The sequence below is a fragment of the Osmerus eperlanus genome, chromosome 11, assembly GCF_963692335.1.
Source record: "Osmerus eperlanus chromosome 11, fOsmEpe2.1, whole genome shotgun sequence".
Classification (NCBI taxonomy): domain Eukaryota; kingdom Metazoa; phylum Chordata; class Actinopteri; order Osmeriformes; family Osmeridae; genus Osmerus; species Osmerus eperlanus.
This window is the reverse complement of record NC_085028.1, coordinates 16,127,426-16,150,201: the sequence shown is the minus strand read 5'-3', so window position 1 is coordinate 16,150,201 and position 22,776 is coordinate 16,127,426. Positions and strand designations below refer to the sequence as shown.

General features: G+C 45.7%; 4 protein-coding genes across 6 annotated transcripts in view; 2 read left to right on the top strand and 2 right to left on the bottom strand.

Annotated features, from left to right (window-relative positions):
- The window catches only part of vmp1 (vacuole membrane protein 1), a 96,935-nt gene extending 82,559 nt beyond the window's left edge, over window positions 1-14,376 (bottom strand). Inside the window, exon 1 of the mRNA XM_062472359.1 lies at window positions 14,365-14,376. The gene's annotated coding sequence lies outside the window, so the exon portion shown is untranslated. The remainder of the gene's footprint in view (window positions 1-14,364) is intronic.
- The window catches only part of LOC134028670 (eukaryotic translation initiation factor 4 gamma 1-like), a 124,702-nt gene that overhangs the window by 55,379 nt on the left and 46,547 nt on the right, over window positions 1-22,776 (top strand). The window lies entirely within an intron of this gene.
- LOC134028676 (heat shock protein beta-7-like) lies at window positions 5,138-8,499 on the top strand. 3 transcript variants are annotated; one of them, XM_062472361.1, is made up of 4 exons: window positions 5,138-5,759; window positions 6,402-6,491; window positions 7,322-7,470; window positions 8,222-8,499. In XM_062472361.1, the coding sequence occupies exons 1-4, from the start codon at window positions 5,468-5,470 to the stop codon at window positions 8,408-8,410; spliced, it is 720 nt and encodes a 239-aa protein (XP_062328345.1). In that variant the 5' UTR covers window positions 5,138-5,467; the 3' UTR covers window positions 8,411-8,499. The 3 variants fall into 3 exon arrangements, with proteins under 3 accessions (XP_062328345.1, XP_062328347.1, XP_062328346.1); XM_062472363.1 differs by lacking the exon at window positions 6,402-6,491; XM_062472362.1 differs by lacking the exon at window positions 6,402-6,491 and having other exon boundaries at window positions 5,143-5,759; window positions 7,313-7,470.
- clcn2c (chloride channel 2c) overlaps window positions 15,731-22,776 on the bottom strand; it is a 69,545-nt gene continuing 62,499 nt past the window's right edge. Inside the window, exons 17-20 of the mRNA XM_062473516.1 lie at window positions 20,454-20,529; window positions 19,432-19,536; window positions 17,012-17,098; window positions 15,731-15,969 (exon numbers count right to left, since the gene is read on the bottom strand). Coding sequence (XP_062329500.1) covers window positions 15,775-15,969; window positions 17,012-17,098; window positions 19,432-19,536; window positions 20,454-20,529 — 463 coding nt within the window. The 3' untranslated portion in view covers window positions 15,731-15,774. The remainder of the gene's footprint in view (window positions 15,970-17,011; window positions 17,099-19,431; window positions 19,537-20,453; window positions 20,530-22,776) is intronic.

Genomic DNA, 22,776 nt, shown 5'->3' with positions numbered 1-22,776 from the left:
GGATACTGTGATACGGTTTGTTTATGTCATTGTCATGGTGATCCTACCTGACTTTTTCAAATTGTTCGCTGTTTTCTCTTTTGATTCATAGTTATTCCTACAGCTTTGTCTATCTTTTCTATTCTTATCTTCTCTATTTTTCCTCCGTTTTGCGAAAGATGTCAGCGAAAGGACATTTTTCAGTGAATAAATCTAACAATTCCATCATCATGGTGAACCTTCTTTAAGGTTCTCCCATTGGGACTGTCACTCATTCAACTCAGGAAGTCCCATTGGTCCAGAACGTCCGTGTGTCCCGCCCACACACAGCCCCAACAAACAACACCTCACTTGCCACCCATCACAGTTAATCTGTGTGTACGTAATAACAAAGCGTAGACTAAGTGTATGTGAGTGTGTATGTTTGTAGAGTAGTTATAAGATCATGAACAAGATCAAGCACACAGAATTAGCGCCCGACTTGTGATTGTTCAGGAAATCCTCAACATTTGTCTGTGTGTTTGTAAGTTTAGAATTGCAGCCTCGTTAGGCTTGCATTTGTGTTCTCGCTCCAAAGGCCACCAATGCAGCGATTCCCTTTAAACTGCATGTTTAGTATTGCTGAGCTCTCTTTGGATTTTGTTGTTAGATAGAAACTGATGGAACAAGGCTCATGATTTTGGAAAATTAATTCTTAAATTATAACAGACATCATCAGACAGACATCATAACATCGACGTCAAGCTCCACGGACCATACAGGTGGAGTCGTTGATGGAAAGGCGCGAGAGACAGCGTGAACTCAGGGGGAACCATTAATGCTGTGCCTTCATCCGTGACCTCTGACCTCCTGGGTTTGGGGTTAATTCCACCGTCAAACTCTTACCCACCATAGAAGAAGAGCCATAGATCTGCCATTTTGTAGTTTTTATTAATGCTACATGCACTATTCAATGTTTTTCATCAGACCGACTGAACTACAATGACCACAGTCCTCACATGGGGCTCCTGCGAGTGACGTCCTCGCTTGGCTTAGTCAAAGGTCGACTAAGCCTGAAAACCAGAACCCTGTTGCATCCGTCCATTGCGGGGGGGGCTTCAGTAACATGCAGTTGGAGGGCCATTCTGCGTCATTGTCCTTTCAGTGGCATTAAAGTGGAGCTGTGTTCTCGGCAAGTGCTCTTGTGCTCCGATGCTGTGACGTGTGTCCTGTGGTTGTCCAACCAACCATCCAGCCCCCCCCCCCCTCTCCTTCCCCCCATTCACTCCACCCCCCCTCCTCCCATCCACTCCACCCCCCCTCCCCCATCCACTCCACCCCCCCTCCCCCATCCACTCCACCCCCTCCCCCCATCCACTCCACCCCCCCTCCCCCATCCACTCCACCCCCCTTCGCCCATCCACTCCACCCCCCCTCCCCCATCCACTCCACCCCCCCCCATCCACTCCACCCCCTCCCCCCATCCACTCCCCCCCTCCCCCATCCACTCCCCCCCTCTTCAACCATCCACCTGTTCTCCATCTTTCATCCGTCTCTCCTCACTTAGTCTCTCACTGTGTCTCTCCCTCCCCCCTCTCTCTCTCTCCCTCCCCCCTCTCTCTCTCCCTCCCCCTCTCCTCCCCATCCTTTCTCTCCACCTGTTCTCTTCTCTCGACCCTTTTGTCTCCGTCCTTTTCTCTCTGCACTTTCCATCTCTCTCCCCCTCTTCTGTTTGCTCTCTCCACCCCTTTCTCTCTCTCTCCTCTTCCGTCCTTGCCCACGGGGTGCCTGTTATATAATCAGCAGAGCAGTTGAGTGCTACCTTTGCCGACAGGCAATTAGCCTGCGATTATTACATCGGCTGACGGATGGATGTGGAAACCAAAGGGAGATGTGCATCTCTTCATTTTTCCTTCTTCTCCCCCCTCCACCCCCCCTCTCCCCCGTGCCTCTTTCCCCTTCACCCCCTCCCTCACCCTTCATCCCTCCCTCCCTCCGTCTGTGTCCTGAGTGTTTTGCGGGTAACTGCCCCCAAATAAGCTTCAAGTTGTGCAGCGGGGCGATGCGTCCTCGCCATTGGTCTAAGATGCGCTCATTGGGGCCGTGTCATCCAATGAGGATTGACGGGCCTGTCCTTGTGAAGTGCAGATGGATAGAGTGAGGCATGTCCTGTGTGAGTGTGTGTGTGTGTGTGAGTGTGTGTGTGTGTGTGTGTGTGTGTGCAAAGAGTGTAGCCATGGACAGAGTGTTCTGTGGGTGGCGCAGTGCTTCAGGCCAGAGATGACATTGGGCACTTATCAGAGAGAGAGACAGAGATAGAGACAGAGAGAGAGACAGAGAGAGAGACAGAGAGAGAGACAGAGAGAGAGAGAGAGACAGAGAGAGAGACAGAGAGAGAGAGACAGAGAGAGAGACAGAGAGAGAGACAGAAGCTCTCACAGTTGCTCCAGATTCTTTGTGTGTTTGAGAGAGTGTCTGTTTGTCCAGGGGGGGGGGGGGGGGGCATGCAATAGCCGAGGGTGAATCTACTTTTAAAAATACATCAAGACATCTGTGAAACGAGGGCGGGGCGGAGAGGGCACATGAATATTCAGATCCTGGCATCTCCATCACCTGCCAGCATCGTTAGTAGGCCTACCAGGGCGCAGGACCGAGGACCAGCTGATGCAGGAGAGACCCCAGGTCTCTCAGTCGCTGTCTGAGTGGTCTTTACCGTTTAAAGGAGAGAGATCACGAGAGAGAGAGAACGGTAGAGAGAGGTAGAGAGACAGAGAGAGAGAGAGAATGAGCTGGTGTTTAACCCACATTAGCCTCTGATGCCTCAGCAGGCCTTAATTAAGCTCCCAGAATCCTCTGAGCTTTGGGCTGTGGGGTGACATCACTGTGTAGTCATGGCACCCACATACGCACACACCTATACACTACTGCATAAAACACACCCACCCACCTATACACTACTTCACAAAACACACATTTAGGCTATAGTGAGCACTCCTGTTGGAATGTTGGAAGAGAAGACAGATTTTGATAAGTAAGGGAGAGCCAAGCCATCTGCTATCTGCTAACAGCTCTAGCTGTCCCTGTGCCAGACAAAAGCAATCAAACCATGACTCACTGGGTACAGAAATGGATCAACCTAAAATGAATGTACCATCAGCTGTCTGTCATCCTACAAACTGTGAAACCATTTAAAATGCATAACTATTCAGACACAGTCCCCTGCTCTGAGCATCACTGTCAACTGTCGTTTTATTTCCCTTCTAATTTTCTTTCTTTTATTTGTCCTGAATGTAATTATTTGAATATTGCCACTTGATTTTGAAAAATGAATTGATATTTTGTTGCTGCATCTGACATTTAAAATTAATAAAAATATCGTATATGTTCTTTGGAACAAAAAAAAGATCTGTGTCTCATTGTATTGTATATTCTATATCGAGGAATTGGAGAAGAATATATATGAAAAACTAGACTAAAGATGAATTAAGTGGTCAGGTCAGTGGAAAGCACATAGCCATCATACTGGATTTCCAGAAGCTGCCCTGTGATTTGGATTTGATAATGCCCCTTAACATCATTGCAGCTCATTGAACATCATTATGTTACCATCAGCCTTGCTACTTTGACATGGACAGCGCGCACGCACACTTTGACACTTCTAACTGAAGGCCTTTTGCCGCGGGAAAACTGTTCTGATCAACAGAAAACGTATTGCTCTGTACCTTGTGCTCTGTAGTAGAACAAGTAGGCCTACACACGATGGATAGACCCCCGGGGAGCGTCTTACTGGAGCCTGTGTGTTTCCCTGGAGGACTGAACAGCTGTTAACAGAGGACTGACAGTCTATATTTCGGTTTTATAACGGTTTTTACTTTGAGAGAAAAACACGTTGAAGTTTTCTACTGTGCAGTCCTTGTTGTGACCTACATTACATTACATTTACATTTATTCATTAAGCAGATGCTTTTATCCAATGCGACTTCCAAGAGAGAGCTTTACAAAGTGCATAGGTCACTGATCATAACAACAAGATAGCCCCAAAAACATTGCGAGTAGCCAAAACATGAAGCACACATTGTGAACAACCAAAGTAAGTGCCAAAGGGAAGAACCATAAGAGCATGTAGTTAAACAAGTTACAATTAAACAACATGAACCGCTATAAGTGCAAGAGTGTACCTGTGGAAAAAGCAAGCAACAATAATAAAAACAATATATCACAGCGAGTACAACAATTTAAATCAGTTACCACTAACCACAAGAGCAGCAAGTCTCTAAGCAAGAGTCATTGTGGTCCTTGAGGAAACTTACATCGGGACCTCCCAATATGGCTGCTAATGCATCGTGCTGTATGACTACATCAAGTAGGTCTGGACCCAGCATCCTACTTAAGCCCTCTCTGGTTTGTAATTACTGTAGGCCTACTGTAATTACTCAAGGAAAAACACTAATATTGGTTTTGTAGTTTTTTTAACAACTTGAAATGTGAAAAGCAAGTTGCAGTGCTGAATCTTCACCAAAGTTGAACTCAAGTTTGGGTCTAATTATCTTCAGAGAAAGCTTTCATCTGACATTGCCTGCAAAGGAAGGTCACAATTAAAGGTTTTAAACATTTAAAGTATTTTTCATCTTTGTAGATGGAAAGACATGTTTTATCAATGGCGACCTTTTACTTAACATGAAATTTGTCAAATACAAAACATTTAAGTGTGACTACCATCACCTTAAAAGGTCAAAGTTCTGCCATAGCTAGACATGATCCTGATTCAACTCACATTTACATTTAGTCATTTAGCAGACGCTCTTATCCAGAGCGACTTACAGTAAGTACAGGGACATTCCCCCGAGGCAAGTAGGGTGAAGTGCCTTGCCCAAGGACACAACGTCAGTTGGCATGACCGGGTATCGAGCTGGCAACCTTCGGATTACTAGCCCGATTCCCTCGCAGCTCAGCCACCTGACTCCCACCCACTTCAACTTCCCACTTCAACTTGATACAAGTGAGTAATGTTTCGGTTGCCAACAGAAGTTCAATCTCTCTTTAGGTTTCATCAGCAATCTCTGCTTCAAACCTCCCTGAGTGGAGCTCTCTGTTCTGTTATCACTGTCCCTATATGTGTGTTAGTGTGTCTGTGATAGTGGAGGCTCTCCATTTCTTATCTACTTTTCCGTTATTCCAGGCTCCTAACCCTGGACGCGTCACCTTTTATGGAGTTCGGCAGCAGCTGGAGGCCCACTGCACGCCACTGACCCACAATGCACTGGGGCTGTATTTAACATGACAAGGACACAGAGAGCGACCAAATTCTATATGTGGCGAGTGTGACTGTGCGATCGTACGTGTCTGTGAAATAGAGACAAAGAAAATTGTTTTCCAGTAGTTTTTCTGCGTTTAACTAATTATTTTTTTTACCAGAGAGGACTACAGAAGAACCTGAAAAATTACACACATTTTATTTACATCTTATTTTCCTAGTGGGAAGCTGTGTGCATGTTGAGGGCTGACCTCCATGGCATCTGTGACCAGCTCTTCCTCCAGCCGCTCCTCCTCCTCCTCCTACCGCTCCTCGTCTCGCTACAGCAGCTGCAGCTCCTTCAGGTCGGAGGAGTCCACAGGGGGGCAAACGCTCGCCCCCCTAGGGCCCCTGCTGGAGCCCCCCCTAGGGCCCCTGCTGGAGCCCCCCCTGGGGCCCTTCCTGGACCCCGCAGCGCCCCACAGCATGTTCGGAGAGGAGGACACCGTGGGGACTCTGTGTCGGGCCCCCTTCAGCCGACACCGCAGGGAGTCTCACGGTTACCAGGGTGAGTATGGTCTCAGGTTGCCTGTGTGTGTGTGTTTGTGTGTGTGTAGGTGTGTGTGTGTTTATCCAACAGGGGGTCATGGATGTAAACCTTCTGCTGTCTGTACGTACTTTCAACACGGCAAGACTGAGATACGAGAGAGTCAAATCAAATCAAATCTAAATGTATTTGTGTAGCCCTTTTTACAAGCAATGTGAGAGAGGGCTTCACATACGCCCATAGAACTGCCCCTCAACCAACCTAAACCCTCAAGGAAGACAAGGAAAAACTCAGAGAAAAAACTCCCAAGAGGAGAAAAAATGAGAGAAGGATGGGAGAGAAAGATTGTAACAAGGAGGACGGAGGTGTGATAAGAAACCGGAAAAGGTTGAACAAAATCTGTCATGGAGAAAACGCTGAGAAATGCCAAAAAGTCCAAAAAGAGGGTGGTGTTATTTTATGGCAGAAAGCGAAGGAAGGCTGATGACATCACAGAGGTAATCAGGGTTCGAATTACGGGGCGATCGATACATTTATATATCGCCCTGGAGAAGAAGTTGACCCCCCCCGATTGTCATTGTATGATTCGCACTCTGGGGCTAATGAATAAGAGTTTCAGGAGGTAAAAGCCCCTGTCTCTGTAAATCCTTCTACTCTCTAGAGGTCCATATAAAGACGTGATGACAACGAGAGAGGCTGGACTGTTGGGCGGTCACCAGGCAGTGAAGACATCAGACTGTCTGAAACGGGAAGGTCATATAAACGAATAAGACTTTCCTCTGAGTCATAAACAGCCGTTAGTGTTTAAAAGACTTGGGCATTCTGTCCAGTTCGTAAAATCATAACGACGGTGCTTAAGAATGTTTATTGACAATATGATAGTCCTCTAAAGTTGTAATTTACAATGATGTGTTTTCTGGCATAAAATGTCAAATGCAGGTAGTATAAGAATGCCACTATATAACGGATATACTGAAAATGGTAATGTTTGACATTTTATAATATACAAAAACAAAATAGAGAATATTCCAGACCTAAACACTTGTTTATTAATAAATACGTGATATTGCATTAATTTATTGCTTCATCAAACCGGTCCATTTGTTATGAACAGATCTTATTCATCGCCAGATGGGCACTAAAATCAGTTTATGTCCCAAACAGAAGTCCCTCTTACTCACGGTTCTTAACGGCCATGTGCTCCAGTTTAGACATAAAACAAATATCCACCTCAGCCATACACTTTAATACACCTTTCTTTGTTTTAATCCATTTTGCCACTTTTTACAATTAGTTTTTTTGCGTTCATCCACGGTTCCTGTTAGGTAGGGACACAAACGGTCACGATAAAGTTACGAAACCTTATTAACTACCACTTTTTCTCGGAGATCTCACATTGAACGTATTTTATTATCACTAATAAAATAATACAAATTATATAAAGGTGTAATATTATACAATTATGTTATTTATTACATGCATTCTATGGAGTTGTTCTGCTTTGAGAAGCTGTATGTGGTTTCAGAGGACTTGATCTGTTTTGTTCTGCTGTCACATTCGGCTGTTCCCGGCAGGGCCTGCAGGGGGCGCTGTGTCGGGCCGGCCGGCCAGCATGGGAGCGGTCAGGTCACTGGGGGACAGCTACTCCATGTCAGCCGACGTCAGCCAGTTTGAACCCCACGACGTCGTTGTGATGGCCTACAACCACCACATAGTCATCCATGCAGAGAAGGTGAAACCAGTAATGACTCATTACTGCAGACATGTAGAGTATGAACATTGTGTGTGTAAGTGTGAGAGTGCAGGACTGAGTGTGTGTGTAAGTGTGAGGTGCATGACAGTGTGTGTTTGTGTGTAAGTGTAAGAGTGCATGACTGTGTGTAAGTGTGAGAGTGTATGACTGTGTGTGTGTATGTGTAAGAGTGCATGACTGTATGTGTAAACTCTTAGTGTTTGACTGCTGTCTATCTGGGTCAGAGGAGACTAACTGGTGATATCCAGTTGCGAGGTGTTGTCTGTTTGAATGAACCCAGAGTTGTCCAGGACCCTTTTAGCCCACTGCTCATCGCTTCACTTCAGCCTGAGTAGGTGTCAGAAGTTTGATCCTAATCAGGTCTAAATGGTGGACAGGAGACAGAGATGAAGACTCCACTGTTTGGAAGGAGAAGTCATCTTTCACCTCTGTCTCAAGACACCGCTAAAACACCGGCCAGTGCTTCTGCCTAAGGCCTGACTTAGATAAATACTTCCACAGGGAAAACCGTCAGTGTCAATCATCCTCACCTGCCTACCTCTTAAATTATACGTACCGCCCCGCCCCCCCTTCTCCCCCCTGTTGATCATCACCTCTCCTCTCACCCCATCTCTTCTTACTTCCTCACTTTTAAAAATGGTCTTGGCATGACATGCATCCATCTTCCTTCTCTCTCCCTCTCTTCATCCATCTCTCATCCCTGCCTTTCCATTCCCCCCCTTTCCCTCAGGTGCTGGAGGACGGGAGCATTAGCAACACGTTTACCCACAAGTCCCTGCTCCCGGAGGATATGGACCCGCTTTCGGTCAGCGGCACGTTGACCCCCGAGGGTATGCTGGTGGTCAGCGTCCGGAGGACCACACCCATGGAGGGGCCTGACCCCCCCGCCCCCACCTACTACTCGGAGGCCCACCTTTAGCCCCGCCTCCCTCGAATCTTTGACTTCCTACTGCTTTACTTTTCTAACGACTACTCAGTGACACCACCTTCAACATGTGAAACTTTCTCTACATTAGTAGAGTTCTAGTAGAATTCTAGTTTTTTTAATAAATTTGAATAAAATTGATTTATACATTTACATTATCGTTTTTGTTCTGCAGTTTACGATGTCATTCTGTACAAGCGAGAAAAAAACGAATGCAAAGCTGTAACTTAGTTTATTTTCTACAAGGATGTTGTTTTATGTGGATAGGAGATGTAGTATGACCTAAAACAGCCTAACAACCAATAACAACACTGCAGCAGTGGGTTTGAATAAATAACAGACTAGACTTGCTATCTTTTGCTCCGTCAACAATGAACATGGGTGGAAGCAGCAGAACCCTGGACAGTAATTGCTCTGACAAGAGGTTTTAACAGAGGAGAAATGAAATCTCATGCTTGTCATAACTCATAAACTCTTTACATCTCCTGTCCTCCTGTCTCTCTCTCTCTTTCCCTCTCATATTGTCACACACACACACACACACACACTTTACAGCGCACACACTATCTGTGGAAGAGTTTAGTTAGCAAACTTTCTTCATATAGTTAGTCCTCTTTTTATTCATCCGTCTGCTTGTGAGCATTAATGGGCATGTCTGCACGGAGACAGGGCTCTGTGACTCACACGGCTCGATCGGGGGGGAAGACTTTCACTGCGACACGACAAATAAGAAGCTCACATGCACTTGGACATGAGAGCTCATTAGTGTAGAGTTGTTCTACAAGAGGGAACTGAAAACTAGTAAAAGGGGCCTTGCTGGTGGTTCAATATCTCCCACAGGCTCACAAACACACGCATAAATAATTGGGTGTGCTCAAGCCTTCGGCGAGAGCACAACCTTTGTTCTCTCACATATATATTTATTATTATTATTTATTTTTTCCCCCCTAAATATTTGTCAATATTTGGCCTACATAGACAACCTAGGTGTCAAAAGTTTCGTCTTGGTAGCGATTGAGTTGCTTGTATTTTTATTTACGTTCCGTTGCATGGTTTAAGTGGAAATTAAGTTTTTGTGGCGAAAAGTGAAGCTAACGGTGGCCAATTTGCTAGCCACAGTCACTGACGTTACTAACGTCACTACGTCACTAACGTCACGAAAACACGCGTGACTACCTGTAGCAGAACATTCGTTTCGCATCTGTTAACTTGGGGGATAGCTAGGCTAACTATAGCTTTACTGCAAGGCAGCTGCAGAAACGCCACAAGCAAAGAGGCCAGGGTGATAACTATTTACTTATTTTACTTTGTGATGTGAAACACAATTGTAAAATGTAATGTACAATATTAGCTGATATTATTAAGGAAGTAGGCCCACATCTACTTTCGGAAACGGTAGTCTACTATTTCACTGAGGCATTAGCATGACATTAGCCTCTGTTACCCGGGCAACATACTACAGTGGTCTATGATGCATCTGTTTTCAATCATTAAAATAAACATTCCTCACAAATACATTTTCGTTGTAGGATTTATTAGGACATTACATTACAAGTAAATGATTTGTGGGTGAAATTATCATTACCTGTGGTTTCAAACCAGTGTTGCTCACTGCAACGCTGTAGCCTACGCGAGACACTACAAAAACATCGACACAGCTGTAGGAAGTCAAACGGCGACAGAACATGTTCGGCACTCCCCTTACTTAAACCAAAAGTCTTTCAATAGGTGAAACTATCTGACTACTAACCTGAACTTCATTGCCACAGCCTAAACTTTGTCAATCTGTTCATGAAAATAATTGATTTCAGCCTAAACCGTACAACGGAACGTTAAATCGAATTCAACCAACGCAATCGCTACCAAGACGAACACAGCAGTAGTCTAGTACTGTGCCGTAGTAGTAGAATTTACCAGGGCAGCTTCTCCACACAGGGCTATATCGCATCATGCTTTTTATAAAGGAGCGATTTTCCACTAAATAAATGTCAAGCTTATTTACGTTTTTGGGGGCATATTTTCAGTTAGCAGATGGTACTGTTTGAATCGCGAGTCTATCTTCTGCCGGTAACGTCGTAGAATAATCTTCAAAGGGGGTTCTTTATTAATGAATGAATGCAATATGAGTAGGCTAAATGCCTGAAAATATCACGAGAAGGGAAAACTTAAAAGGACGTTTAAGTAATAGAGATTAGGTCCATTTTTACACCGGTCTGCCAAATGTATTCGTTTTGATTCAGCTATGAGGCTGCCTCTTGCAGGGGAAATGAGAAGACATCATATTTCATTCTACACTTCACTCGTATTTTGAGTTGTAAATAAGCAGCAAAAAAAAGATGCTTTTAAATCTATGTAATCTTTATAAATAATAAGTAGGCCCTATGCATTTTTATATAAAATATACAGACCCCTGTGCAACCGACGCAAGCAAGCACACCCTACAATTTCCCCAGAAATTGTACCCTCTCTAGTTCTAAATATGTAACAGGATTTTGCAGTGTTGACTGTCATCTCCAGTTGCAGTGTTGACTGTTCTGATCAGATTATGAGGATTACAGATTACGGTTGGCCGTAATGCAGAACAAAAGCGTTTTAGGGACCCTGGCGGTAATCTCTGCTGAAACAGCAGGGACAGTGCTGTTTAAAACACTCCCCTACCCCTATCCATGTTACTGGACAGACACACGCACACACACCTCTCTCTCTCTCCAGACTCCATAGGGAGAGAGGGGTCTACTGCAAACACCTGAAAATTGTCAAGGGACTGAGCAGCCTACTTAGCGAATGAACCCGTTTAGCTAATTAAGCGTTTAGCTGCCTATTATGGTACAGATGTTACCTAGTTTTTTCGAAAGACAGAATAACAACTTGCGAGGGAGGAGGAGAGAGAAACCAAACTCCTGCTGTTCTCCAGCTGCTCAGAGGGGGACGGGGGGGAGGAGAGGAGGAGGATACGAGGAGAGGATAGGGGGAGGAGAGGATAGGGGGCTGGATACGAAAGAGCGACAGAGAACTAGAGCACACCGATTTGAGCCTAAAGGACAAACAAACAAAGTGTGACGTGAATCAATTCAACAGTCTCGGTAGCACTTTGTTAAAACCTCTTTATTCATCCCTGATATACAAAACATTGTTTTATTTATTCATGTGAAAAATAGCGTTGGACTTCTTAAACTCTAGTCAAGGATTGGTCCTTGTGGCTCTCCGTAGAACACAAAGTACAGTCCAGAGCCCCATACAGAGTAGGTAGAACACACCCTTAACAACTGACCCTTAACAACTGACCCTTAACAACTGAACCAGGGTCAGATGTCAACAGCCTCTTCGTAGTTACAGTTGGGATGGGAGGCAGGCTGATCTGAACTCAGGTCAGATCATAAGGGTGAATGCTACTTTGATCAATGGCTACAGAACAGACAGCGGCATCCAGTAAGGACCTATAGGGCCAGACTGAGTGTGTGGATGCATGTCGACACACACAGACAGGCCCGCTTTCCTTATGCTGACGTCACATTTTTCCTTACGCGTTAATCTTTTTATTTTTTACTTTTACTTTTTCTTTACAAAAATAAGGTTATCTCGCATTCATGTCATAGATTAAAATCTGGTTACAAAGTGAGATGAAGAATCATTATTGCACAAAACAGATTAACTAATGACAGGATCATTCATAAAGTAACAACAACAAAGAAACAATAATAATCCCAAATTATTCTTCTACTTTGATTAATACAGATTAATAAATATGGACTTGCTCTACAGTTGCTAGCTCTTAGCAAAATGAGATGACAAACAGTATGAAAATGACAAAAAAGGTCCTGTGACAGTTGGAAAAAAAAAAACAAGTTTATCTTCAATCAGTCTCACAGACACGCAACAGCTAGGCCTAGAATGATTAGCAATAATTACACACCGCAATGACACACTATCCACCCTGTAATTGTGTGTGTGTGTGTGTGTGTTTGTGCACTGGTGTGTGTTAGGTTTGACCCTCTATTGAAAATTTCTTACAGTACTGTTTAGGGGTGTGTGTGTGTGTGTGTAATGCAACTAAATCAACAGATTGCCATGTGTTGCCATTGCTTTTCCTTATGAACAGATAAATCATTCATGACCAGAGCCTGGTGAGACCCAGGCTCTTGAGATTATGAAGGCACTTGTGAAATGAGAATGATGTTCATACCACAGAGGAGTTGACCAATCACAGGCCTCTTCAGCTTTATGTCTACGTCAAACACAGGATCTCATCCCGCTAGCGTTAGTGTTATTTTGCATTATCCAAATGTCATATAAACATTCTTTTGGACGCGTTGCGATAATGAATTAATTTCACAATTTTAAACACAGGAAAATATGTTTCATTTACAACAAAAATCACCTGAATAAAATAACAAAGAATAAGTAAAAAATAAAAATGAAGAGCATTTCAGATTTTGATGATAGATTAGCAAATATTTAAATGACAGATTGTACGGTACAATAATGATACAGTCTGTTAAATATACTAAAAACATAAAACAATTCAATCTCCCAACCAAATAGCGCTGCCCCATTTTTGAAAATAAAAATAAAAAATACAAAAAACTGATTAATGCTCATTGAATTAATTATGACAATCAGTGTCATTATTTATTTCAACAATGAAAAGAAAACAAAGAAAAAAGACAGACACTACGAAAGGACATTGTCCAACATAAGTAGAAACATACACAATAGTATTTTATCCAAATCTTCCTATTTCTTTTTGGTCATAATATTTACAATTTGAAATGTAAAAATCACATCCTTCAAAGTGGCATGCTGTTCTACATGCGAAGCCATGCTCTAACACGTGTGTGCGTGTTTCTGTGCGTTTCTACATGTTAAGGTCAACATTTCAGTCCATGTCAATGGTGATGCACATGCATGCGTGAGATTGTGTTTTATTCTCGGTGTTGAGAAGCAAGACAAGAACATACCAAAGAAAAGTAATACACCATGCGATACAACCTTCAGGCAGACATGTCAGGGAACTAGCAAAGGCTAGTGTGTGTGTGTGTTCAGATTCTGGTGCAGTTTAAGGCATTTTATTAATCTTAAGCGAGATATTCCGAGATTGGCGACGTTAAAAAAAGTTAGTAAAAATAAATAAAAGTGGAAGGAGTGTTTAGTTAGACCCAGGAAGCCCCTCAGCTCAGGTAAACCCCACGACACTCGACCGACTGTGTCTGAAATGACACACAGACAACCTCATAACCCTGAAGTTAAGACATCATTAACAGTTAAATACATTCAAATGTTTATGGAAATCCTGCAAATTAAGCCATAAACTACCACAACAAAATAAATAAATTAAAAGGGACTGTTTCCTGCTCAAGGCTTCTCGATTGTTAGTGTATGATCTATTTAACAGGTAATTCCATACTGGTTGGCCAACTAGAAGCTACCCTGGGTTGTTTTTGCAGGAAACGTCTTGTGCTGCTGGTTAGATAACCTTAAAAGGCTTCGCCCCTTCTCTCAGCCTCCCATTCACCATTTTTCCTCCTAGCTGTCTCCCTCCCCTCTCCTCGTCCTCTGCAGCCCCACACTGTGTCATTAAGAGCTATATTTAGAGAAAACCATTGTCTCTTGGAGTGTGCGGGTCCAGTCTTATTAAAACCAGTGGGCGTGGGTGTGTGTGTGAGAGCAGTGCTCATTGAAAGTGTTGAGGGTAAAATGTAATGGGCTTACAAAACGCTTTCAACTCTGTTTTCCTCTTCAGTCGAACATCTGTTTGCATAGACTACCCCCCCCCCCCCCCCCACGTTCTCACTCAGAGGGGGAAAAAAGACAGAAAAACAGATATTTTGCACTGCTTCTGACTCACTTCCTCTGTGTTCAGAACGCTGACCAAGATGGCCGTCGGTATACAGGAGGGTTCAACAATAAACCCTGCTTCCCCTATCTAAAAGCCCATCCCAGACGAAACACCACAACAGAAATGTTCAACAGAAATGATTTCACAACTACAACACAAATCATACAGTCAGAAATAAGGTTGATTTGGCTCCTTCCTTCATTCAAATATGTACACACAGACACACACTGTCAACACATGCACTCACTACATCCACACACCAGTCTTTGCATCATTGCTGAACTCTCCGAAGCAAACGGAAGACTCTTGGTAAAGAACTGTTTGCAGCTCCCCCAACTGAAAACACAGTACAAAGAATTCCGAACTTTTTTTGCTGTCTCTCAAACAGAGACCTGAATGAAAGTCTCGGTCATAAAAATAATAACTCTTATCCCTTTTATGAATAAACTCACTTTACTTGTTCCTAAATCTAGCTTGCATCCCATTACATGTCCCTAAATCTAGCTTGCATCCCATTACCTGTCCCTAAATCTAGCTTGCATCCCATTACCTGTCGCTAAATCTAGCTTGCATGCCATTACCTGTCCCTAAATCTAGCTTGCATCCCATTACCTGTCGCTAAATCTAGCTTGCATGCCATTACCTGTCCCTAAATCTAGCTTGCATCCCATTACCTGTCGCTAAATCTAGCTTGCATCCCATTACCTGTCCCTAAATCTAGCTTGCATCCCATTACCTGTCGCTAAATCTAGCTTGCATCCCATTACCTGTCCCTAAATCTAGCTTGCATCCCATTACCTGTCGCTAAATCTAGCTTGCATCCCATTACCTGTCCCTAGATCTAGCTTGCATCCCATTACCTGTCGCTAAATCTAGCTTGCATCCCATTACCTGTCGCTAAATCTAGCTTGCATCCCATTACCTGTCGCTAAATCTAGCTTGCATCCCATTACCTGTCGCTAAATCTAGCTTGCATCCCATTACCTGTCGCTAAATCTAGCTTGCATCCCATTACCTGTCGCTAAATCTAGCTTGCATCCCATTACCTGTCGCTAAATCTAGCTTGCATCCCATTACCTGTCGCTAGATCTAACCCCTGACCCTCAGCTGGGGGGGGGTGGGGAGCATCCTCCTGGAGTGTGTGTGTGTGTGTGTGTGTGGAGGCGGAGCAGTCGTTGGGTCAGTGCACGCCCCCAAAGCCTGGGGTACATATACAGTGAACTAGAGAGAGGGAGGGGAGGGTGTATAACAACTGCAAACAGGTGGAGGTGAGAGAGAGAGAGACATGATGCAAGAAATTGAAGCGAATGGAGGGAGGAGTCAGGAAAGAGAGGACTATATATACTAGAATGAATTATTGATCCAAGCCCTGAAGTTTAAGCCTGGGTTGTTTTCAAATGTATGGCTTCGGAAGGAGGAGGAAGGGGTTTACGGGTCACCATGACGTGCGACAAACCCCTCCCCCTCCCCCCCTCCCCCCTACTGTGACTCGGTCCCCCCGGCTGCTCCCGTCCTGCCCGCATCACTGGGACTTTTCCTCCGAGTCGGAGGGCGTGTGTTCGCGGGGGAGGGACATGGACTTGTGGCGGTCCCACAGTTTGTGGAGCTCGGTGGCTTCGTTCTCGCTGCTGCTGGTGCCGCTGTCGCGGAAGCTGGCCAGTGGGGGGCGCACTTTCACGCCCTTCACGGTCACCGAGCCCTCGATGGCCTTCCTCAGCTGGGGGAGACACAGGGTTAGGATACCTCAAAGTCAAGCACAGTACCCATCCTAGGTTCTACTGGGGTATGGAAAAGGATTTGGGTCTATGCAGTACTTTAGTATCTTCATAGGGGGCGCTGTGGCTGAGTGGTAAAAGCCAGGTGGATGTGGCACTGGAAACGGCCATATATACAGTAAAACATCAGTGTGTGAGGAGAATGTCTTTCATTATATAGAGACTTCACTGGCAGGGTTTGTTTTGCACACCAGACACCAGTTGCTTAGACACATTCATTTGTAAGCAGTCATAAGATTGGCTGCTTACACACACACACACACACACACACACACACACACACACACACACACACACACACACACACACACACACACACACACACACACACACACACACACACACACACAGAGCGTCTGGGCAATTCTCTCTCTTCTGACAGAGACAGGAAGTGGGTTTTGTCCACTTGTAGCACACCCAAACAAAAGGACCTAAATGTCACGGAGAGAAGAGCAGCGCAGCGCTTAGCAACAATCCCCCATATCCCCCCCCCCCCATATTCTAACCAATTTACAAAGACAGAGTGCTTCCACTGTTGTTCTTGGTGACAGAGAGACACAGACGGATAGACAGAGAGAGATAGAGATATAGAGAGAGAGAAAAAAGAGAAAGACAGAGAAAGAGAAGCAGAGGGAGAGAAAGAGAGAAGGACAGATAATGAAGGGGAGAAAGAGAGAGACAGGAACATTAAACAGTCTTTTGTCTTGCTGTCTGTCACAAGACAAGAGGAGAGCTCATTAAAATATTGCGTGTGTAAAATAAAATAAAAAGTGTGCGATGACGACGGTTTCGACAAGGATGCTGCCAGCTAGCATGCAGAATGCGGAGACTGTTTTGCTAACAGCTACGAACACAAATGGCTTTCACAAAGGATGGGTCTTTGGGCAAGGCACTTCACCCTATTTGCCTCGGGGGAATGTCCCTGTACTTACTGTAAGTCGCTCTGGATAAGAGCGTCTGCTAAATGACTAAATGTAAGCTCACCTCTTTGAGAGAGACGACTCCAATGAGGCGTCCGATGCTGGTGACGTAGGCGTGGTCCAGGCCCAGCAGAGAGAAGATGGTGTGAGTCTGGAGGAGCAGGACAACGTCAGCGTTAGAGGACCCACAACACACACCCATGTCTAGAAGAGACAACACACTCAACCATGTGTAGAAGAGACAACACACTCAACCATGTCTAGAAGAGACAACACACTCAACCATGTCTAGAAGAGACAACACACTCAACCATGTCTAGAAGAGACAACACACTCAACCATGTCTAGAAGAGACAACACACTCAACCATGTCTAGAAGAGACAACACACTCAACCATGTCTAGAAGAGACAACACACTCAACCATGTCTAGAAGAGACAACACATTCAACCATGTTTAGAAGAGCAGGAGCCATCACAAACAACTGCGAGAACTCTCAGGTAGAACCTGCACCTAAAACGTCTAGAACCAGTAGAACTGTTAGGACACTGACCATGAACGGCTGGAACCTTCACTTATTACATCTAGAAACTTCCCCTTAGAACATGTAGATAAGAATCCTGATTAAGAACAGAAAGATCATTCACCTCAAATCACTGGAACCTTCATCTGAAACAGCTTGAAACACCTGCAAAGTAGCTGTACCCACTGGAACCGACTCAGCTGCTATCTAGAACCCACCTCCTCTTCCAAACCTCTCACACACGACCTCCGACCTCACTGCTTCTGAAGCGCCTTGCTAGAACGTCCAAACAGAACAGTTAGGGAACCCAGACGCCACCAGCTGAAGAGGCTGAACCCAAGGAGAGCTTGTGTCTATACTACAGACCGTGTGATCAGGTCAGGTGGCTGAGCGGTTAGGGAATTGGGCTAGTAACCAGAAGGTCGTTGGTTCGATTCCTGGCTGTGCCAAATGACGTTGTGTCCTTGGGCAAGGCACTTCACCCTACTTGCCTCGGGGGAATGTCCCTGTACTTACTGTAAGTCGCTCTGGATAAGAGCGTCTGCTAAATGACTAAATGTAAATCTCAAGCTTGTTCCAGGTTTGGGTCTGCCAGCTACATTCATCAGGAACTCAATAAGAACCTTGACCCTGCCACGAGCTTGACACCCGACCCAAATCCTGGGGAATAAGACACCTTATCGTCATTTCCATATTTCACGGGATGGAGAATTTTCCATTTCAATGGCACAGCAAACTAATTGAGTTACATGAAGTGGCAGTCTAACACACAAACACACACATACACACACACACACCATCTCTTGCTCGACGGTCTGTGTTTAGCATTGGGAGGCAGATTGTCAGTGGTATTGGGTGCAAGCAGAAAGCAGGGAGGGAGGAGGAGGAGTGATGGATTGGTGCAGGATCCCAGTCTTAAATGTTTAAACAGCAGACACACAGAGAGGGTAGGAGGGAGGGAGGGCAGAGAGGGGGGGAGGGAGGGTGGGTAGAGAGGGGGGGAGGGAGGGTGGGTAGAGAGGGGGGGAGGGAGGGCAGAGAGGGGGGGAGGGCAGAGAGGGAGGGAGGGCAGAGAGGGAGGGAGGGCAGAGAGGGAGGGAGGGCAGAGAGGGAGGGAGGGCAGAGAGGGAGGGAGGGCAGAGAGGGAGGGAGGGCAGAGAGGGAGGGAGGGCAGAGAGGGGGGGAGGGCAGAGAGGGAGGGAGGGCAGAGAGGGAGGGAGGGCAGAGAGGGAGGGAGGGCAGAGAGGGGGGGGAGGGAGGGGGGGAGGGAGGGGCTGCATTATGAATGGGGGACATTAGACCCAGTCAATGCTGCCGGCAAGTGAGAATGCGTCTGTGTGTGTGTGTGTACCTGAGTGTAAAGTGCGTGTGTGTAGGAAAACAAATGTGTGTACGTGCTTGAGAAAAGGAAAGTGTGTGCGTGCACATGAGAGAGAATGCGTGTGCACTAGCATTTCGGTATTTTTCGGTCATTTTTGGCAGTAATAACATGAAATCAACAAGCCCTCCCTCAACACATCCACCGTACTTGGTGGGATATGGACAAGCGGAGAGAACAGTGTGTGTGTGTGTGTGTGTGTGTGTGTGTGTGTGTGTAGAAGGCCCACTGATGTAACTGCGGAGACCATTACAGCTCCAACATTACAACATCCACAATAATAATATACTGAATCCATCACACAGTTATTACAAGTCCAAGGCAGAGAAGCGTTCAGAAAGGTAGTAACACCGAAATAAAAGCACCCAGCTACCAATGAGCTGATTAGGTACAGCACACATGGACTCCCACAGAGGGGAGGGATGAAGAGAGAGAGTTTGAAAGAGGGAAGAGTTTGAGAGAGAGTTTAAGACGGATCATTTAAGGGGGAGAGAGTTTGAGAGAGAGAGAGAGAGAGAGAGAGAGAGAGAGAGAGAGAGAGAGAGAGAGAAAGAGACGGAGAGAGAGAGAGAGGCACACACACCTTGTGCAACGATGTGCGCTCCACCAGCTGAAAGGGGGCGGGGTCAATCTTGCAGTTATTGAAGTTGACCTGCTCGTCAAGTTGTTCCTCCTCCCATTCTGCGATCTGCATCCCAGATGATGATGAAGAGGATGGTTAATGCAGAGACCACACCTCCAACAATGCTCTCTTTGTTTATGGGTAATGTCGTTTCTAAGCTCTGGCATTTGTAGTCCCTGGATGGACTAGCCAAGTTTAAATATGACATATTATGCGACATATCCTTCATTTAACTGACAATTACTGTTCTTCTTCTTATAGACAATCAAACACACTAGCCGTGATAGAAGGAGGAAGGGAGATGGAGATTGGAGAAAGAGAGGAAGGGATGGAACGAGAGAAAAAGAGAGAGGGAAGGAGGGAGGAAGAGATGAGGACAGAGAGGAAGAGAGTGGGGGAGAGAGAGAGATGAAAGGAAGGAACAGAGGGAGAGTTGAGGAAGTGACAGAGTGATATGACCAGGAAGGAGAGGTGACAGAAAGGAAATGAAAGGTGATGTTAATGAATAATCTAAAATCTAATATCAGAACATATTTTACTTATTGGATGGGAAGCTATTACAGCATAGAGGCTCCCTGATTTAAGACATGGGCTCTAATGGACTGACAACCCTCATATCTGGTCAATGATAGACTGAGAGGCATCGTGTCTGGCCTGTGATTGGCTCAGAGGCCTAATGTGGGAGTCAGATGGCTGAGCGGTGAGGGAGTCGGGCTAGTAATCTGAAGGTTGCCAGTTTGATTCCCGGCCGTGCCAAAATGATGGTGTGTCCTTGGTCAAGGCACTTCACCCTACTTGCTTCGGGGGGAATGTCCCTGTACTTACTGTAAGTCGCTCTGGATAAGAGCGTCTGCTAAATGACTAAATGTAATGTCTGGCCTATGATAGGCTGAAAGGCGTGGATTCTGGTCTCTGATTGGTTGAGGCCTAGTGTCAGCTCTATGATTGGCTGAGAGGCTACCTACACGGTGGATGATTCTCACCTCTCTGATGGTCATGTCGTCATCTACAGTCTGGTCATCCTGGAAGAAACAGGGAAAAGTGGTGATAAGCACACACACACAATTTTTTTAAGTAACACTAACTACAAAACATTTGACTCACCTCAAAATTAAGTAAATGTCATGTAAATGCACACAAACACGGACGCACATTAATGTCTGGGTGTGTTAGGATCTGAGGTGTGTGATGAGGATGATGATGGTGAACGTGACCAGGCAGCTACTGGGTGTATCCACATCTGCTTACTCTGTTCTCAATGTTCCCTGCTGGAGGACTGACGACAATGTGCTTGACCAGTGTGTCTGCACACTGCAGCTACCTGGCTTGCACACCACAACCAAATGCCAACGTGTGTGTGAGGTGTGAATGTGTGTGTGTGTGTTAGGAGTGAGAGGCAGAGAGAGAGAGAGAGAGAAGAGAGAGATGAAGAGAGAGAGAGAGAGAGATGAGAGAGAGAGAGAGAGAGAGAGAGAGAGAGAGAGAGAGAGAGAGAGAGAGAGAGAGACAGCCTGGAGTGTCCTCTACTCAGTGTGAATTTAGTTGTCTATGTATAGAGCGAGGAGGGTTGTGTGTGTGTGTGTGTGTTTATTCATGTTGGCTTGTGTGTGTGTGTGTTTATTCATGTAGGCCTGTGTGTGTGCGTGTGTCTGTCTGGTCTCTAGTGTGTGTTGATGGTTCTGCGTCTGTGTGTGTCTGACCTCCATCAGCCTAAGCCCAGCGCTGATGGGAACCCTCAGCTCATTCATCCACGCCGTTGGTGAGTCTGACCCAGCCGGTAACCCTGGCAACTGTCGCCGTGGGGCCAGCGGAGGTGCCCTACTGTAGGGTTACGCAACCAGAAAACCAGACGTGCCCGAGGTTGTTGAGACAACACGAGCAAACGTGCTCTGAATGTGTCCTCACACACACACACACTGAACATTGCCTTATTATATCTACTGACATCTAACCTTAATTACAAACGCATAGCAACACCTCCACAAACACATGCATACCTGACGTTGTGTCCTTGGGCAAGGCACTTCACCCTACTTGCCTCGGGGGAATGTCCCTGTACTTACTGTAAGTCGCTCTGGATAAGAGCGTCTGCTAAATGACTAAATGTAAATGTAAATACCTGAACACACAAGCACGCACCAACGTGCACACACACACACCCACCCACACACACACAATCTGTGAGGTTACACAGATACTGCAGTTCAAAAACAAGATACCTGATTTTGCAGATGGAGGGAACAGAAAAACAGCTGTGTGTGTGTGAGGTCATGAGGGTGTGTGTGTGCATGAGGGTGTGTGTGTGTGTGAGGTCATGAGGGTGTGTGTGTGCATGAGGGTGTGTGTGTGAGGTCATGAGGGTGTGTGTGTGTGCATGAGGGTGTGTGTTGGGTGGCTGGCAGGGGCTGGGGTTTTCGGGGAGTGAGAGAGGGTGAGTCTCGCATGCTAAACAGAAGCTTGTAGGAAGATTAGCCGGTCTATTAAGAGAGCAAATATGCAGCAGAGCCCTGGAGTGGGTGTATGAATACAAGACTAAGATGTGTTTGTGTGTGTGCATTGGGGGGGGGGTTGTTGTTGTATGCGAGCGTGTACTGTAAGAATATAGAGTTCTAGCAGTTGTGTGTCTGTGTGTGTGCGGAAAGAGAGAGTTTGTGTCTGAGAAAGTGTGTGAGTTTGTGTTTGTGAATGAATGATTGTGTGTGTGTACTTTTGCCAGACTTAAGACAGAGTGACTAAAGGGGGACGGAGAGAGAGAGGCAGAGTGGGATGGAGAGATTAGAAGAGAGAGCGAGAGACACAGACAGAGAGACAGAGAGTGAGTGGGAAGGAGAGATTATAAGAGAGAGAGCGAGAGACAGAGACACAGACAGAGAGAGAGAGAGAGAGAGTGGGAAGGAGCGATTAGAAGAGAGAGAGCGAGAGACAGAGACACAGACAGAGAGACAGAGAGAGAGCGAGAGAGTGGGAAGGAGAGATTAGAAGAGAGAGAGAGCGCGAGACAGAGACACAGACAGAGAGAGAGAGGAGTGCTGACAGTAGACTATAGCTGTGCTGTGCCAGAAATCAGCATCTCTCTTCCCCCTCCCCTCCACCCCAGAGCGATCAATCTTTCCTTTCCATTCTGTAGCCAATAACCCAATCAGTGGCCGGCTTCCAGCACTGGGTCAGCGGGGAAAAGGGTGACACGCAACCACAGCATCCAATCCCCATGGACACTGCCGTCCAGTCATCCTCTCTCTCGCACGCTCTCTCGCTCTCACTTCCTCTATTGATCTGCCTCTCTCTCTGTTTCTCTTCATCTAACTG

Coding starts and splice junctions, on each gene's coding strand:
- LOC134028676 (XM_062472361.1), top strand. CDS start 5,468: ATGGCATCTGTGACCAGCTCTTCCTCCAGCCGCTCCTCCTCCTCCTCC. Junction 5,760..6,401: donor GGAGTCTCACGGTTACCAGG/GTGAGTATGGTC, acceptor TACTCTCTAGAG/GTCCATATAAAGACGTGATG. Junction 7,471..8,221: donor TAGTCATCCATGCAGAGAAG/GTGAAACCAGTA, acceptor CCTTTCCCTCAG/GTGCTGGAGGACGGGAGCAT.